Source organism: Sinocyclocheilus rhinocerous, unplaced genomic scaffold (genome assembly GCF_001515625.1).
Source record: "Sinocyclocheilus rhinocerous isolate Xijiao unplaced genomic scaffold, SAMN03320098_v1.1 scaffold3274, whole genome shotgun sequence".
Lineage (NCBI taxonomy): Eukaryota > Metazoa > Chordata > Actinopteri > Cypriniformes > Cyprinidae > Sinocyclocheilus > Sinocyclocheilus rhinocerous.
In genome coordinates this window covers 156541-175186 of record NW_015635599.1, presented here as the reverse complement: position 1 = coordinate 175186, position 18646 = coordinate 156541, and the positions used below count along the sequence as shown (strand labels likewise).

The 18646-nt window shown below is 41.0% G+C and overlaps 1 protein-coding gene across 1 annotated transcript; it reads right to left on the bottom strand.

Moving 5' to 3' along the window:
* Positions 1-16025: 16025 nt before the first annotated feature.
* Positions 16026-18029, bottom strand: LOC107747373 (alpha-1-antitrypsin homolog). The gene is made up of 5 exons (XM_016561840.1): positions 17937-18029; positions 17092-17775; positions 16729-16999; positions 16424-16571; positions 16026-16320 (listed from the first exon to the last, which is right to left on the bottom strand). Exons 2-5 carry the CDS (start codon positions 17762-17764, stop codon positions 16132-16134), a joined length of 1281 nt encoding a protein of 426 aa, XP_016417326.1. The 5' UTR covers positions 17765-17775; positions 17937-18029; the 3' UTR covers positions 16026-16131.
* Between the last annotated feature and the right edge of the window lie 617 nt (positions 18030-18646).

The following is an 18646-nucleotide window of genomic DNA, read 5'->3' as shown; positions in this document are numbered from 1 at the left end:
ATTATGAATCTCTTCCCAAAATGTAATTTGTGAACAAAACGATTGAACCGCTTCCCCTCCCTCAACACCCCCACTCTCACCCTGCTAATAAAGTCTGATTATGCTTTGAAGTGGAAGAGCATAATTTCCATAGACCATATTTACATCTCCAATCCAGGAAGACTGAAGACCTTTGTGTTTTGTTATGTTTGTGTTTGATGTTTAATTTATGGCCCATTTCCAGGAGCACATAATGGCAGGAAAGGGAATGGCCTTTGCCGGGTGTTTTTTTTTTCTTCTCTCCACTGTCTTCCTTTTTATGACTTATTGATGATGGTTGGAGGAAAAATAAGCAGCTTCACTTTTATAACAGTTATCTTCTCTTGAGAAGTTCTTATATAACAATCCATGCAACAGCACTGGGTGTTTTCATTGTTAGCATCACTTCCCTTGCCTTTGTTAGTACATTTCAGAAAGACTGTCAGTCTTTGCATTGGTGGTACAGATTTTACAGTGACTCTTTATGCAGGTTACATCATTATGTCAGTCAGAAGCAGCAAGCGGCTCTCTATGATTGAGTTGTTGAATCTGGAACGAAAACATTCTGGAACGAAACACACATCGGTCTTTATGGGTAAGTAATATAATCATTCACTCAATCGATTCATTTCAACATGCTGATTCATTCAGGAATGAAACAAGTAACTGTCTATATGTCATATTTGGGTATAAAAGGAGCATCTCAGTCTTTGCAAGCAAAACTGGATCATGCTCATCACTTTGCGCCAAATTTCATGAAAGAAATGTCAAACAAATCAAAAGTCACATTTCTCAATGCAAAATCACAAAGAATTATCATACATAATATTGTGAACAGATTCAGCGAATCCAGATAAATATTTGTAGGGCAAGGCAGAAAACCTCTGTTGAATGCCACATGGGCTCAGGAGTACTTCAGAAAACTGCTGTCACTTAACAAAGTCTGCTGCTGCATCAATAAATGCAGCTTGAATCTCTGTTGCTCTAGGAGAAAACTATACATCAATTCTATGCAGTGATGCCGTGGGGTACTCTGGGCCAGAGCTCATCTCAGATAGTCCAAAAGACAGTGGAAATGTGTGCTGTGGTTGGATGAGTCCACATTTCAACTGGTTTCTGAGAAAAATGGATGTCTCAGTACCAAAGACCAAAGGGACCCTCCAGACTTTTACCAGCGACAGATGCAAAAGCTAATGTCTGTCATGTATGGAGCTGCAGCACAGCAAATGGCATGGGTGACTGGAATGTGTGTGAAGGTAGCATTGACATGGAGGCATATATTGAAATTATACAGATACATATACTGCCATCAAGATGATATCTTTCATGGGAAGTCCATGGTTATTAGATCAAGACAATGGCGGTCTCATTCTGCATGTGCTACAACAGTGTGGTTTCGTAGACACAGAGTGAATGTGCTAGAGTAATCTGTCTCCTATTGAAAACGTATGACCAGTCATGAAAAGAAGAATCAGACAACGACGATCACAGACTGCTGAGCATCTGAAGTCTTGTATCAAGCGAGATTGGACAAAAAAATTTTCTTGCAAAATTTTAACAATTAGTATTCTCAGTTCCCAAACAATTAAACACTGTAATTAAAAGGAAAGTTGATGTGACACCGTGGTAAACATGCCTCTGTCCCAACATTTTTGGAGTGTGTTGCAGCCATCAAAACATCTTGGGTTACATATGTAACCATGGTTCCCTGAGAAGGGAACGAGACACTGCGTCCTCTAGAGGTCGCTATGGGGAACGCTTCGTCATGACCGGTGTCTGAAGCATACATCTAAACATGACAATAACATTGGCCAGCAACAGCCTATGACGCAATTACCGGCGCGACCACAGTATAAAAGGGCGCCAGAAGAACGCGTCATCCGCTTCTTCATCTGAAGCTCACGTCCGAAGCATGGAGAGGCTTCTAGAGGACGCAGTGTCTCGTTTCCTTCTCAGGGAACCATGGTTACATACGTAACCCGAGACGTTCCTATTCGAGGAAACTTCGAACTGCGTCCTCTAGAGGTCACTATGGGGAACGGTAAATCCACGCTGCCATGCTGAGGGGAGTGCATGCCAAGCACCAAGGCGAGCAATAAGTACCAACTCTACCAAAGCTATGGGAGTTGCCCCATGGACGCCTTGATGGCTGTCAGTGACATTATCCCCTTCGGCCAAAGGCCTGAGCTCCATACCCCCAAAAACTTACCTGTTAAGGGCAGAGCTAGAAGGCTTGGAATCAGAAACAAAAGAGATTCCTTTAAGGGGATATAGCCAAGCATCTAGGACAATAACTAGACCCTGGCCTGTCACCCAGGGGGCTACCACCAGCTCTGCATATGCTTGGCCAAAGGAACTGACTCAACAGGTCCTTGGTAGCAAACAGCCTGCTCAGGAAGGTATCACCAAGGATACATAAGTAGAGTGGGGCCCAAGGTGAAAACCGGGGCCTGAGCCAACTCAGAGAAAGGGAAAGAGGCTGGCAGCGCGTAACCCATATCATACAGTATTTTAGAAAAGTGCGCAGAATGCTTAGCGTGCACACTTACCCAATGTGGGTTTTAGAAAGTGCATAGAAGCTCAGCGCGTGCACTTACCATAGCATGGATTCTAGAAACACCTTTACTAAGGGGTCACCGAGGCTGTTTCTTAGACAGGCCTAGAAACCCTATGTGACTTTAGCACACTCAGGGAGCAGTCATAGAAAAAACCCTCCATATGAGGGGAGCATCGCCAACTCAACCATAATAGTAACAGGACAGGCTCCAGAGCATTATGCTCATACATAACTTGAAGGAACGTAGCACCCAGCTCTCAAGAGGGAGACACAAATGCTCGATTTGCAGCGTGCTCATAGATAACCCTCTAGAGTGAGGGGAGCACTACAAACTTAATATAAAGAGCAGCATATCAGGGGGGCAGAATGTGGCCTAAAAACCTGGCATGACTGCCCAACGGAGCTCTATAGAGCATAGGCTCAACTCTCAAAATAGGATAGGATCTCTGACGCTCAGTCTGGGAGCGGCGTGCTCAAAGGTAACCCTCTAAGGTGAGGGGAGCACTACTAAGCTCAACCAACAAAGAGAGCAGCCTGACAGGGAGGCAGAGAGATGCCTAACAACCTGAGGCTGCTGCTCAATGGAGCTCCAAGAGCGGAGGACCTGATGAGAGGAAGCCTCAGACGCTCAATTGTGAGCGGCATGCTCAAAGGCAACCCTCCGAAGTGAGGGGAGAACTGCTAGGCTCGACCAAATAGGGACAACTAGTCAGGGAGGCAGCAAGCGGCCAAACTGCCTGATGTCGCTTTCACAGAGCGGAGGGCTCGACCCTTAGCAAAAAGAGAGGAACCCAGCTCGACCGAAGCGATCAATAGCCCAGGGGCAAAGTACCTAGCTCTCAAGTAGAGAGGAGGACTGACGTAATCTGCCCAGGACCAGCGAGCTCATAAAAGACCCTCCCGCAGTAAGGGGAGCACCGCCATGTCCGGAGAGCAGATTGACCGCAAATGGGACATCAGAAATGGGATCTAGCTTAAAACGGGATCACACATTTCAACAGGGAACAACAGGGTCCCAACATAGAGGCAACTGACCAAGGAGGCGACTGGGACGGGCCTAACAACTCGGTATTGTTGCATATGGAGTTTTCGGGAGCAGCACTCTCGGCTCTCAAGCTGATGTGGGCCCTTAAATCACAAACTGGGAGGCTCATAGCTAACCCTTACAGTGAGGGGAGCACTTCTCAGCTCGACCAGAAGGCAGCGCTAGATTAAAAGGGGCAGTCTAGCAGGGCCCAATGAGAGACAGTCAACTGATGCAGCTGAATGCACTCTTATGCTCTCGATAGAGAGCATGGACTCCATTTAACCAGACCCGAAGAGAACCTGTAGAAACAATGGGACCCAATAACCCATTGTTACTACTGCTCCTTTCAGCCGAAGCCCTCAGGAAAGGTTTCCGCAGAAACATATCTCACTCGTACCTCAGGGAATGCAGTATATTCAAGCCCACTCCGCGGAGGGGCAATTCACTGGTTCGACCATAAGGGCAGTGTGACAGGGAGGTCCCATGGGCCTGACTGTCATCGAACTGCAGAGTGGAGTTTAAGGAGTGCTAAGCCACTCAACACCTCAGCGAGAGGAGCTCTAGCTCAGAGAACGTGCATGGTGGTTGAGGATGACTCAAATCTCAGGAGACCCCACGGGGCGAGACATGAGTAGCACGTCCTGGTTGGGGCAGCTTCTCGAAGCAAACACCCAGCCAGGACATCAGGGAGCATGTCACAAAACATTATATTCCGAAAAATGCTCAACCTGAATGGAGGACCCGCGGGTCCTGAGGTTGCAACGTTATACTGGGGACCTGATGGCTAAGGAGGCTCTTGCAGAAGCCCAGCGACTTGGCTGCATGGTCCATTAAGCATAAGCCAAAGATGTAGGGTTATCATCCAGTCTGGATCCAGTACCGACGGGTGAGCTACCATCACCACAATCGGTAAAGAGCGAGAGGTTTTGACTTCAGCAGGGGAGGTGCTCGTAGAGGTCCTAACCCTAAAACAAAGTCAGAAAAACAGAGACAGGTCCAAGTAGCGCTGCGGATAAAAGCTAGTTGGTGAAATCACATAAAACTAGCAATAGAGTAGATGAAATGGATCATACTCACCAACCACAGCTCCCGCGCATTACTCAGGCTCACGGATATAATCTGAAGGCGAAGTTCGAAGAGCGCTTGTGTCCGGTCCCTCAGTAGGTAGTTATATGAGACATAGAAACTAACCAAAATATCATGGGTCCAGCCTGAGAGACTGCAATGCAAGCACAGGAGGATCCTACCTAATCTCGGTCAGGTAGGTGGCTTTATGGGAATTAAGGGGAGGAAGATGAGAGCAGATGTTAATACCCTCAGAGGGAGGTGAGTAGATGTTTCAGGTTTACTCTGCTAAACCTTGCCTCTGGCCCCAGAGAGCATGATATTCTACCACACCCAACTGTGGGTACAGGAGCGCCAGCTCAGTTCAGGGCCAAGCATCAAGGAGGCTTGGAAGCCAATACTTAAGCACAGAGAGTCATACAACCATGAATGAAAGTAAAGGTTCCAGAAATGGGCTCCCGGGGTGCAGTATAAGGTTATCTGTCCTATTTCGTCCTCTTCATAGTACAGAGACTGCTCTTGTCAAAATTACTAATGATTTGTTATTGGCAGCTGATTCTGGTTTGTTAACAATACTTGTCCTTCTTGACCTGAGTGCTTTGACACGATCTCGCACAAGATACTCCTGGACAGGTTAGTTTCAATAGGGATTACTGGCACCCCACTTTCCTGGTTTAGGTCTTATCTTACCTGTCACACTCAGTATGTTCAAATTAAAAATTTTAAATCAAGATCATCTACAGTTACTACTGGTGTCCCTCAGGGTTCTGTTTTGGGCCCACTCTTATTCATCATCTATTTACTTCCTCTTGGCTATATTCTCCGGAAATATGGTATCCATTTTCACTGCTATGCCGACGACACCCAGCTCTACCTGTCTTCTAAACCCTCTAGTTCTTTTCCTCCACCTTCCTTGACTAGATGTTTAGCTGAAATTAAAGACTGGCTTTCAGCCAACTTTCTAAAACTCAACAGTGATAAAACTGAGGTCTTATTGGTACAAAATCTACTTTGACTAAATCTGATTGTTTTACAGTGGATATCGATAATAATGCAATTTGTCCTTCTCAGCAGGTTAGGAGTCTGGGTGTCATCCTGGATAGCACACTATCTTTTGAAGCTCATGTCAATAATATTACGCGTACTGTGTATTTTCACCTGCGTAACATTAATCGCATTCATTGTGAGAGAGGCATGAAGTTTGTTGTATGATGCCGATCGCATTGATGTGACTATTACTTCTCTATAAACTTCAATTGGTTCAGAACTCAGCAGCTCGTGTTCTTTCTAGGACTTCATCAATAGAGCACATTTCTCCAGTTCTCCAACGTCTACACTGGCTCCCAGTAAAGTATCGCATTGATTTTAAAATTTTGCTTCTCACATTTAAGGCACTTCACAACCTTGCTCCACCGTATCTTACGGACCTTCTCCACATCTATACTCCTTCTTGCATTCTCAGATCTTCACACTCAATCTCTCTTGTGTCGCATATACGTTTAAGCACCATGGGAGCAAGAGCTTTTAGTTTTACGGCCCCTCGCCTATGGAACTCTCTTCCCCCCAATATACGGAACAGTGACAGCCTTCATACTTTTAAATCTCATCTTAAGACTTATCTTTTTACCCAGGCTTTCTTATGACTTGCTCTTATTAATTGCTCTTATTGCTCTTGTAAGCCTTTATTGTATTCATGATGTATGCAGTTGTGCTGTTGAATTGTGTAATGCTGGCAGGACTTTTATTGTATATACAATTCCTATTATATTTATTGTATATACAATTCCGTTAAAAAATATAAAATTACGTTCGCACTAATGCAAACGCTATCTACAAACTCGGGTAAATGGTGAAGTACTCCCCTCCCCTCCCCCTTAGTAGTCCCGTGAATGCATCACAATGAGCACAAGCCGACTCATCGTGAAAGCGCATTCAATTCATGCCTATCCCTCACAATAAATAAGCAATGAATGCAGAGCGCATTCAACTCCCTCGAGAGCCGAACGCCCTTGCTCTTCACCACAAACACAACACGCGAGCCGTGTGAAACTGCGTGTGTCAGAGCAAAGCGCGTCGATGTCTATTAAATTAATTATGAGAGGTGAGCATAACCGTTTTTACAGCTCTGTGACACAACCCGTCAAAAGGCTTATATAAACGCCACAGAATAAGCCTTAAAAGTTCTCAGAGGTGCAACAGTACGTTCATATATATGTTTCCGATGCAGAGTGCAAATGGCTGTGCAGTTATTTGTGTTTTTAACTCGATGGGAGCGTAATGAAACTGTCTGAACGCAAAGCTGTGTGTGTTGTCTGTCTCCCCTCTTCCCCCTCCTCCGCTCCGCTGCGCACCACGCCCACTTTTTTAGCATTTTTTAAAACTGTGGTGAGAACTAACCAGTGCTGAAACGGGGGGTTTCATGACCCTTTAATAAGTTTATTAACTAACATTAACAAGCACATTATTTCACGTTTCTAACTCTTTGAATGTATATTAACTAATGATCCATTAAGCATTATATAATGTTTGTTAATGATTTATTAATGAAAGTTATTATAAAGTGTTACCAAAAAAGGTACAGTTAATCTTAAAAAAATAAAGCGTATACATAAACCCAAATAGGAAATAGAAGTTATTGAATAAGCATGTGTCCTATTATCTGTACTAAACTCCTGAGATATTGGTGTCTCATACTTTAGAGCAGTAACTGCAATTTATGAAAGAAATCAATTAAGTGTGTGTGTGTGTGTGTGAAATTCAGTTGTAACCCCCTTTGTAATTGTGACGAGTGGGGCGGGGCCGAGAGCCGTGGGAACGGAGCGAGGTCGGTGAAGTTAATTATAATGAGCGACACCTGCGCCACTCACTGGTCTCGAGACCCACGGAGGAGCTCCGGAAGGATAAAGGGAGGAGTAACAACAATGAAAGATGAGAGAGGACCAGGCCTGTACTTTATTTTGTTGTTTTATGCGGCAGTCGGCCGTGAGGGGCTGCCGCTTTTACTTTCGTTTTGTGTTTGTTTATTTATTAAAGTTTTGTGTTTGAATGTTCGTCGGTTCCCGCCTCCTTCTTCCCGATCAAGGAACTATGTTACATTGGTGCCGAAACCCGGGAGCAAGGAGGGACACACTGTCAGAGAGCCTTCGCTGCTGAGGGGGGTCGCGATGCTGAGGAGATCGGACAGCAGGAAGAAGCAGAGACCGCCGGTGGCTGCCCGAGGCGGTGGTGCTGGAGAGATGGAAGACGAGGTGGGACGGAGGGCTCGCTGCCGTGCTCCTGGGTCAAGGAGGGGTTGCTGCCATCCGAGAGGGAGCGGAGGAGTCGGCACCGTTCGCCAAGAGGATGGAGCCTGCTGCCGTCCGCCATGTTTGGCGAGAGGGGGGAGGGGGGGAGTAGAGTGCAGTCTCAGGAGTAGCCCCGGCCTGCGAGGGGCGATGGGGGTACGTGATGAGTGGGGCGGGGCTGAGAGCCGTGGGAACAGAGCGAGGCCGGTGGAGTTAATGATAATGAGCGACACCTGTGCCACTCACCGGTTTCGAGTCCCACGGAGGAGCTCCGGAAGGATAAAGGGAGGAGTAACGAAGGACGAGAGAGGACCAGGCCTGGACTTTATTTTGTGTTTTGTGTGCGGCAGTCATCTGTGAGGGGCTGCCGTTTTACTTTTGTATTTTGTTATTAAATTATGTTTAAATGTTCGCTGGTTCCCGCCTCCTTCTTCCCCAAATTACAAACTTTATTACAGTAATCATTAACTTTTTCATAAGTAACTGTAATTTAATTACACATGTTTTCTCAGTAACTGTAACTGATTACTATTACATTTATTTTGTAATTAAATTACATAATTTTGTTACATATAATTAGTTACTCCCCAACACTGCATTCAACCACAGAGTTACGCTAGCTGAGTTTTTGTTCTGCCTCTGAATGTATAGTCCAATCAGCGTCAAGTCACATTGTGTAGAACACCGCCCCTTTTTGGGCGATTTCACTCTGGCCAAGAATCGCCCACACTGTTCTCATACACTTCCATACAAACCCAATCCCTCACCCCCATGGAACGGGATTGCGAATGATACTTCTCATCGCTCCCCGCGTCAGCTAAGGATGGCCCTGAAGATGCTGAAAAGAGTATGCCAAAAGTCCCCGGATTGTCTACTATTTCAGGTAGATTTTTGAAGTGTGGATTTGTGCTCACTCTAATGGCTAATATTGCCCACAATACATTGCGCTTTGGTGAAGGATTCGGTTCAGAACTACAAACACGAATAAAAAGCGTTAAAAAACTACAGCGATACATGGCGGATGTGCGCGACTGACGGTTAAGTAGAGAGGTTTAGATCAGTGGTTCTCAAATTTTCCATGAAGTACCCCCAGCACTGCACAATTTGTATGTCTCCCTATATGTGACACACCCTCTTCAGGTCTTGCAGTCTCCACTAATGAGCTGATGAGTTGAATCAGGTGTCATAGATGAGGGAGACATACAAAATGTGCAGGGATGGGGGTACTTCAGGACAGGTTTGAGAACCACTGGTTTAGATAAAGGGTTTGAGTTACTAATAATCAACATTTAACCCGGTAAAACTTTTTATTCAATGTTATCTGTGTTAAATTTCATCTACAACAACAATGTTAACATTGTTTAGACAGTTTGCTTGTTATGTTTGCTTGTTATTGAGCAAATAAACAAATAAATAAATATACTTACTAACTTACTGACTTACTTACTTGACAACCAGTATCGGAATCAGCCAATTTACTTGTAGAAAAAAAGGCAGAATTGTAATGCCAAGCCAGCAGAGGGAGCCCTCACCCGAGTACTGACTGTGTTCCACTCCCTCTGCTTCCTCTACACTCATTTCCTGTTTGGTTCCTTTATAGCCAGAGACTGTGCTCATGCTCATCGCGAAGTATTGCCAGTTAAACCTGCCTTACCAAGCGTTCTCTATTGTGATTCTGATTGCCTGTTCAGTGTATGATTCTGCCTGTTTACCGACCTAACGTTTACCTGGATTATTCCCCTTGCTTAGTGAGAGGGTGTGGGACGGTGCACATGTCCGCCTCCAGCGAGCCGTGAGAAGACAAGAATTGCAGGCCAACAGGCGACGTCGCCCACATCCTCCCTACCAACCAGGACATTGGGTGTGGCTCTCAACGAGGGACCTCAAGCTGCAGGAAAGCAGGAAGCTCAGTCCACGGTTTGTTGGCCCTTTTAAGATTCTCAGAAGAATAAATGAAGTCACTTACCAACTAGAGCTTCCTGCTAATTATCGTATTTCTCCCTCCTTTCATGTTTCTCTCCTCAATCCGGTCCACCTGTATTGGGATCAGTGTGGAATGCAAGTTTGTGGAGGAATAAGAATTTATCCAGGGAGAATGTCAAAATATGGCATGAAATAATAAGCACAGCTGTTTGCTTTAGAGTTGAGTATCAGAGCCAGTGGCCTTGCCCCACCGCCCCATATAAAAAAAAAAAAAAAAAAAAAAAAAAAAGGTCAGAATCTGATTCGGGCATGAAAAATCATGATCGGTGCATCACTAATTAAAATACTAAATAAAAGGCCTTGAATTGGAAGTACAATCTGGGCTGTCTTTGTTTTATCAGTTCTTCAATAGGTAGATCTTGTCTTTCATAAAGGCCAAGGTCAGAGATCTTGCGCTTAAAAAGGTTGGTGACCAGTGCACTAAACAAATGTGACTTTTTTTTTTTTCCTCACAGTTTTTGCTGTTGCACTGTATAAATAAATTGTGAATTATGACAAAAAAAAGAAAAATGATCTTGAAAAAATTCTTGCAGAAAATATAGCTTTGTGAGAATCATCATCAAACTTAATTTTGAACTTGGTAAAACAATCTTTATTTAAAATGGTTCAAGTCTTAATATTTTTCCTTTGTTATTCTGGGATAAATCATACTGGGATGTATGCTAAAATTGTTGGACATGGCACCCTACCTAAAAAATTTTCCACCAGCCGCAACTTTTCAAAAACGCTAATTAATTCTGGAACAAAACATGTGAATGTCTTTATGGGTAAGTAATTTAATCATTCACTCAACTGAGTCATTCCAAAATGCTGATTCATTCAGGAATGAAATAAGTAACTGTCATTGTATTATTTATTCAACCAATTTGTAGGAACTTAACTTGAAATAAGTAATTATAATAAAAAGTGTGTTCTATATAGTATGAATGTAATCCTGACATACTACATTCACCATGTTGTTGTTGTTGTCATGTGACCTCCCATATGTTGCATCACTTCACTGCTATTCCCAAATCCTCCCCCATGGCTTCATGTCCATATGAATCCACTAAAATGAGCTTGCTGCTGTTTGTTCCTTAAGTTGCTTTGTAGAGCCCACAGTAAATCTGACTTGCTCCATTCAGCTGGTGTCATCACATTGGCTTGGACTGCGGATAATACAACAAAATAGATGCTTGAGCTTGAACGGTCCTCTGTTATTATCAGTCCATGGAATGCAGGCCACGTTTGCAGAAAGCCACAGGTTTGTTGGTTTTAATAGGATATCTGTTCAAATGACTTAGCTGTCACACTTTAGAAATATTATTGTTCCTCCTTCATTGTAAAGTGCTTGCTTACAAAAATACATTTCATTATAAACAGCTTCACGGAAGACAATAACTTATCATCTGTTTACAACCTCTCTTGCAAGGTCAGTGCAGTAGCTGCTGCATGAATTACTTGCAAAATACAGATGTGCTTTTATATAAATAAAGCCTGGATCCTTCATGCTAACAAGCTGTGTAGTGTTATAAACAGAAAATCGGGCACCAACAAACTATTTAATGCACATAAATGTGGGCTCGGAGAGTAAAATGATAATGAATTCCCCCTGAGGGGATTAATGAAGTCTATTTACATGTATAATAAAAAAGGGATGACTTTTAAGCAATCTTAAAATCTGCATAAAACTTTAATGTGTTGATGGTTTTTCATGGCACACATTTTTAAATTAACATTAATCTACACATACAAAAAAATCAATTTAATTGGATGTAATGCAACATGAGCTCATGACTAATGAATATGCTCATCATTCAGTAAGCCCACATCAAAAATAATTAAATAAACTTAAAAAAGAAAAAAAATAATAATTCTGTTTTCTGCTTATCAGAGTCAGGCTGATCTGATGTCATTAATGTGTAGCTCTGTCATGCATGTTAACTGAATCACATCCTGAATGAGATGCAGTAGCACAAATGTTGCTTCAGGCTCTGTTCTGGATCAGTCCTGTATTCAGGATTTGTTATATCTGGTGATCATTTAAGCTGAAGTTAATTAATTAATTAATTAATTAATTAATGCCATAATTTTTCAAGCTGCAATAGTCATTCTACAAAAAGAGTACCATTTGTGCCCACAAACATTTGTGAACTAAACACATATATTAGTAAGTGTTTAATATATCAAATTCATTAATTCAACATTCATTTTTTTATATAAAACGCATAGTTTATTTAAAAGTATTTGAAAGGAGTTTGAAAGGGGATATCCATATAGCCAGTAATAGATATTCAATTTAAATAATTGTAATTAAATAATTTTGAATTGTATTTAATAATTGTATTTAAATAATAATTATGTAAAAACAGTAATTTCAAATAAAACAGCATAATTTATTTGCATCTGTGAATTTCACCAGTATTTACTGTACCATTCTAAAGAATAATTAAGATTTTAGTTAAGATATCTTATGCTCACCAAAGCTGCATTTATTTAACGAAAAATACCATATAACAGCATTATTGTGAAATATTATTGCAATTAAATACATTTGTAATAATGATATTTGAATGTATTTTAAAATGCAATTTATTCATGCAAGGGTGAATTTTCAGCAGCCATTACTCCAGTTTTCAGTGACACATGAACCTTCAGAAATCATATGGTGATAACATATCTAAATTATGAATAAAACTGAACAGTCATTTAAAATAATCCTTTGACTTTTAAGAGGTGAAAAGTTTAAACTCTGGTAAATTCTACATTCATAATTAGTTCATAAGTTCTAGATTCATCAAACATAACATATCTACCCCTTTGCATAAAATCACTTTTTATTTATTTATTTATTTATTTATTTTGGTAGAAAGCAATAATGTTTATTTAAAACGTCATATTGTTATCTCTTGAACGCTAATGATAGGAGACAATAACCTTGATAACAAGCAGACTGGCAGTCATTTTAGCAGGGAATTTTTCTTGTGACAAGTTTAGAATATTCAGCATATATTATTTATTATGTATTAGTATTAATATAGATTAATATATATATATTATTAATAGCTTGAAATACAATTGATTAGCAAATAAAGACATGCCTCATCTGTTTCAAATCTTACTTAAATGTCAAACTTTACAAAAAGAGAAATGCATTGACTGAATAAAGTAGCAAGTCGCGACCAGTAATCAGGACATATGTTATTGTTTAGAAGTGTTTCTCATTGATATACTTGTTATAAATACAATCATTTTGGGCTGAATTTGTTTGGTGTGTTGCTAGTGTCCTGCTGTGGCCATATGATGTCTATCATCACCTCTATCACCCGTCTGTGACTCTGCCTGCTGGTAGTTCATAGCATGCCCGCAGAATCCATTTAGTTTCAATTAACTCTGCTACCATCCACCCCAGGGACATGGCCCTCGCCTGTTCGTAGAGTTGCTAGCGCCGAGCGTTCACCTGCCTTGTCCTTAAACTTGTGTCCTATTTTGTCGATTTAGTGGCAACTGTCTGTTTCAAAATGAATGCCACAGTTTTGTGTGGCCTTACTGAGCATGAAAGTCATTAGTAGTGTTAAATGGTCAGTGAATTGGAAGGCTTGGCTGCTTTGCTTGGCGCTCAATAGCCAACTGAAAGAAAATTAACATCTGTTGTGCTGGGAGACCAGCGTGTTCTCTCATTTTCTCTCTCTCACAGCCTTTTTCTTAATAGTCGGACAGAGAATCAACAGTGCCACCTTGTGAATGGAAAAAAAAAATCGGATCGATGCAGAGCACTGCTGTTTAATTCAGCAGCTTTTAATGGGAGAGAGACACATAGCGCAGCATGATAATGGCTAAAGGTCTTGGCTAGACAGAGTAATGGAGTTTTAGATGCAGTTAAACAAATATCAGTAGTGTGTGTTGGCCTCTGTAGTTATGCATGTGGGGGTGTTTGTTGTCAGTACACTTGTGCACACAGGAACACCAAATAAAGCAATGTTCATAGTCCAGCAAGCAAGTTGTGCACAAAATGAAGCAGTCATTCCTGCTGTGCAGTTCCCTGTTAGGTTCCGTCCTCATAATTGTCTTGCCATGGTGGAAATAATCAAGTTATAATGAATAGACTTTATTGGTCTAAGCTTAACATATAGCCTTTAATAGAAATACTTCCAGAAATTACTTTACAAGCATATTTACAAGCGTTCATATGGTACTTCATAACAGTAATGAACTACCAAATGAATTATTAGAGATTTGTGTTGTCTAAAAATATTACAATCAAAAGCCAACATTTTATATTACAATAATTACTGCATAAAAATAAAGATTAAATTGAGGTTTAATGACCTCTGAGAACACATGTTTGTTGTCAGTACACTTGTGCACACAGGAACACCAAATAAAGCAATGTTCATAGTCCAGCAAGCAAGTTGTGCACAAAATGAAGCAGTCATTCCTGCTGTGCAGTTCCCTGTTAGGTTCCGTCCTCATAATTGTCTTGCCATGGTGGAAATAATCAAGTTATAATGAATAGACTTTATTGGTCTAAGCTTAACATATAGCCTTTAATAGAAATACTTCCAGAAATTACTTTACAAGCATATTTACAAGCGTTCATATGGTACTTCATAACAGTAATGAACTACCAAATGAATTATTAGAGATTTGTGTTGTCTAAAAATATTACAATCAAAAGCCAACATTTTATATTACAATAATTACTGCATAAAAATAAAGATTAAATTGAGGTTTAATGACCTCTGAGAACACAAACTATTCTCTGTTGTGTGCAAAAATTAGTTAAAGTGTTTTTTTTTCCTTCTTTTTTTTATTAAATTATTTCCAGTTATTACATCATTTTCATAATATTTTCAATTTTGTTTGTCAGTGTTAGATACATATTCATGTTTCTCTGATTAGGCTTGTTTAATTGCCATTGTGTGCATGCAAGAATAAAACAAATCCAGCCTTATCCACACCTACCGCTCATGATTCTGCCCTCGAAAGAGGTCACAAGCACATGATGACATCAGGCTTGAGCAGAAACCTGTGAGGAACTGCCATATGGTCCAGAGCCTTTGCCAGAGTTATCTTGGAATGAAAATCATCCTGATGTGATCTATTTCCTGACTGAAGGCTTTCATTTTATTTTCATTTTCATTTATTTGCACTCTTGATCTTTTAGAAGAAACAGACATGCCTCAGCCTGCTGTGTTGGATTTATGGAGGACGTGTTATTGATTGAGCACACCATCCTGGTGCAGGAGCTCTATCATAAGGTTAAAGGTCAAAGAGGTGAGGGGAATGAACCAGAGGTTATCTCATCCTTCCCTCTGTTGTGCAACCTAAAACATAGCTGTTTTTTTTTTCTTCCTTTCTTAGAATTAGAAATTAAAAATTCATTTATTTGGAAGCAAACATAAATTGCTGCCAGACTCCTAGTGTTCTTGTTTTGTGTTTTTAAAAAAAAAATTTTTATTATCATTATTTATGCACTTTTATTCTTTTAAGGTTTGAGATTCAGAAAGAAAAAGTTATTATATATGGTGTTGTTTCATCTCAATGCATTTGAACTCAAAAACTTGACAACTGAGAGCCAACAAAGCTCTGTGTACAGTGGAGTCCAAAGTTTGAAACCGCTTTGAAGATCTAGGAACCAAAAACTAGGAATAAACAAAGTTTTAGGATTGTGCATTGTTCTTGCAATAGTGGTCTTAGGGTTTTAGGCTCCAATAATGGCAAACTGCATTCTGTGCATTCTGTGTAGTCCAGTATCGCCCAACTGTGTTCCAGGGACTAGAGGAAGCCTATCAGGAAAAGACCAATGCTGCAAACCAAAATGTCTGTCATTCATTTTCAGAACTGCTGAGGAATAACACTGAGGCAACAACAGATAGCGTTACAAAAGTTACTACCACCACTGAGACACTCAAAAAAAACTTGCTATAAGAGTTTGAGTCTACTGTAAATCCATTTGTATTAAATTCCCTGATAAATTAGGTTAAATATATATAAAAATAAGACACAATTTAAGAAGCTGAAATTTGACATTTTTCAAGACCGCATTAAGTTGAGATCACTATAAAAAATGCATATATTGTGCAATTGATTTTAATGATGACTCATTTAATTAGAATCAAACCAATTTATTGACAATGAGGCAGTTGACAATGAGATCTACATAAAGATTAGTAGACTTATGCAGAGTGCCAGCAAGTTCTGTTTGGAGTTGGACCTCACTCTGTAGGATTGGTGATCTTGCCCATGAAGAGGATGCTCTTGGTGGTGTCCTCTACAATCAGTACCAAGAACGGTCGGTTGAGCATCACATTGTCAGGCAGGGACATGGGCATGATTTCTATCGTGGTTGCAGCTGCTGCCTCTGTGCCCTTCTCGTCCACACTGAGGACTGCCTGATGGACAACCTGGAGATTGGGCCCAAAAAGTTAACATCACTTAGTAGAGTTTTCAAAATCTTTAGATCTAGCAACCATCGGTGGTGCTACACGAGGTAACACGTACACGTACCCGTGACACCTTGACTTTGACCTCTTCTGTCATCCCAGAGAAATCTGCTGTGTCACTGAATGCATCAGTCATTCCCATGTCCTGCAGAATGTCATTCAGTTTGGACGTTGCAGTGATGGAGAACTTGGGCAAAAACAGGTCCACAGAGCTGAAGGGCAGAAAAGTAAAATATGGTATATCAGATACTATGGTATCTGGGTCATATTCAAGGTTCCTAAACTTCTGTGCAACTAAACAACAATCAACCTTCAGGTCAGAGGTCAAATAATACATGGATCTAAATCTGAAGGTGTCACCGGTACTACCTTCTGAAGAGTTTATCATGCCAGCTCTTAAGATGGTGTCTGCAGATGGATTCTTCAACCTCCTTCATCTTCCCTTCATCAGGAAGAACAATCATCATGGAAGTATTGCCTTTGTAGGGCACCATCATGACCGTAGTTTGGTTGACAGGGTCTTGATAGATGTCATAGCGGCCAGTTCTTTTCATCATGTCAACTTGCACGGTGGTGTTCTCGTCCACTTTGAAGTCAGCTTTGTGGGTCAGTTTTGCATCAAATGGCTTATCCCACTTCCCTATCAGGACAAAATGCAAGAACTTCAGGTCAGCGTCAAACCAAGATTCATTACATGAATATCATTAAATGAAAGAGAACTTTATTTAGTACCTCTGAAGTACATATAGTTAATCAGCATCATCACCATATCGGAGTCCAGGTCCTTCACCATGTTAGTTATCTTGTCATGGGTCTTCTTAGCGATGAACTTGTTAATCTCTTCTGCAGCAATTTCAGGCTTGGAGAAGTCAACGCTGAAGGCTTCGCTGTTATAGTAGTGCTGAACATCCTTCAGGAACTGGTCAACCACTTTGAAGCCTTCTCTGATGGCCACACCAGCACCTGCCTCCAGCTGCATGGCTTCCTGACTGTGGCCCAGCATGTGGATCAAGTGCTCATAACCCTCATTGACCTGTGAAGCCTGCAACCCACTGTAACCCAGACTGCTGTATATCTGTGAAAGTGTGCTGCCTTTGGCACCTACACCCAGCATGCTCAAAGCCATTGAGATTCCGACTGGGGAGAAGAAAACATTCTTGCCCTTGGCATCGGGATGGAACGCAAGTTTCTTGTAGAGGGAGAAAGCGAAGTCAGCGTTGTGTGGAGCAAGCAGGTGGCAGGCATCCTCCCCATCGTGGCTGGGGTGGGGTTCGTCCTTCCCGTGGTGGAGATGGTGGTGGTGCTCAGCTGTGTGGCTGCCGTGGTCGTGGCCTTCGTGGGGTGCAGCCCAGGCCATGGCTACCAGCAGGGCAGCAATCACACTGTAATAAATCTTTCCCCACATTTTTTTTTCACCTGTGGTTTATGACCAGAGGGTACAGAATTTCACAAACAGATCTTGAAATGTGTGACACAAATCTTAGCTTTTGCATTTCACACAGTAGCTCTTTCACTATTCCTAGGTCTAATTAAGTTACAATCACGGCACTTCTGGAGAAACAATTACTGTCACTTACCATCAAAGTCCTCTTGACGGGAGACTGTTTGGATGGAGTGGAGTCAATTTATAGTCCTTCAGACATCAGCTGAGTAAAATCTTTAAATATTAACCCATTTCCACCCCCGTTCTGTGAACATAATCGCTCATGATTAGCTGTTGCTCTACATTCAGTGATGCAACACAGTTTTGGACTTCAGTGTCATGGGTTTTCAATACTTAAATTGTGCGTATGTGCTGGTTGATGGGATTTAGATACAAAAAAAAACTTGTCAATCACCAATTTATTGATATGACTGTCTACCTCTCAAACTGTTGATCAAAAAGGTCTTCACATCTTAAGATGTAGTTTGTTTGCTTGTTTCTTTCTTTCTTTCTTTCTTTCTTTCTTTTCTGTGATGATCAAATAAAGCATACAAAATTTGCAGTATTACCTTTTTTTACATTTACATATATTTTTTTCTCTTATTAAATGTTTAATGTATATGCAATTAAAAAAATAAATAAATAATAAATATTGCTGTGTTGCTATCCTTTTTGCTAACAATCACTTCTGCTGACTCAGCAAATATTTATTTATTCATCTTTATTTATGTAGTTGTCAAAGCATTGTGCTAGATGTCTCATTTTGTAGTATTAATATTTTTCCTTTCAAAACCATAAAACTAGTAAGTTTTATGACTAGTAAGTCAAATATCAAATAACTGCCATTGAACGAGGAATTTAGTT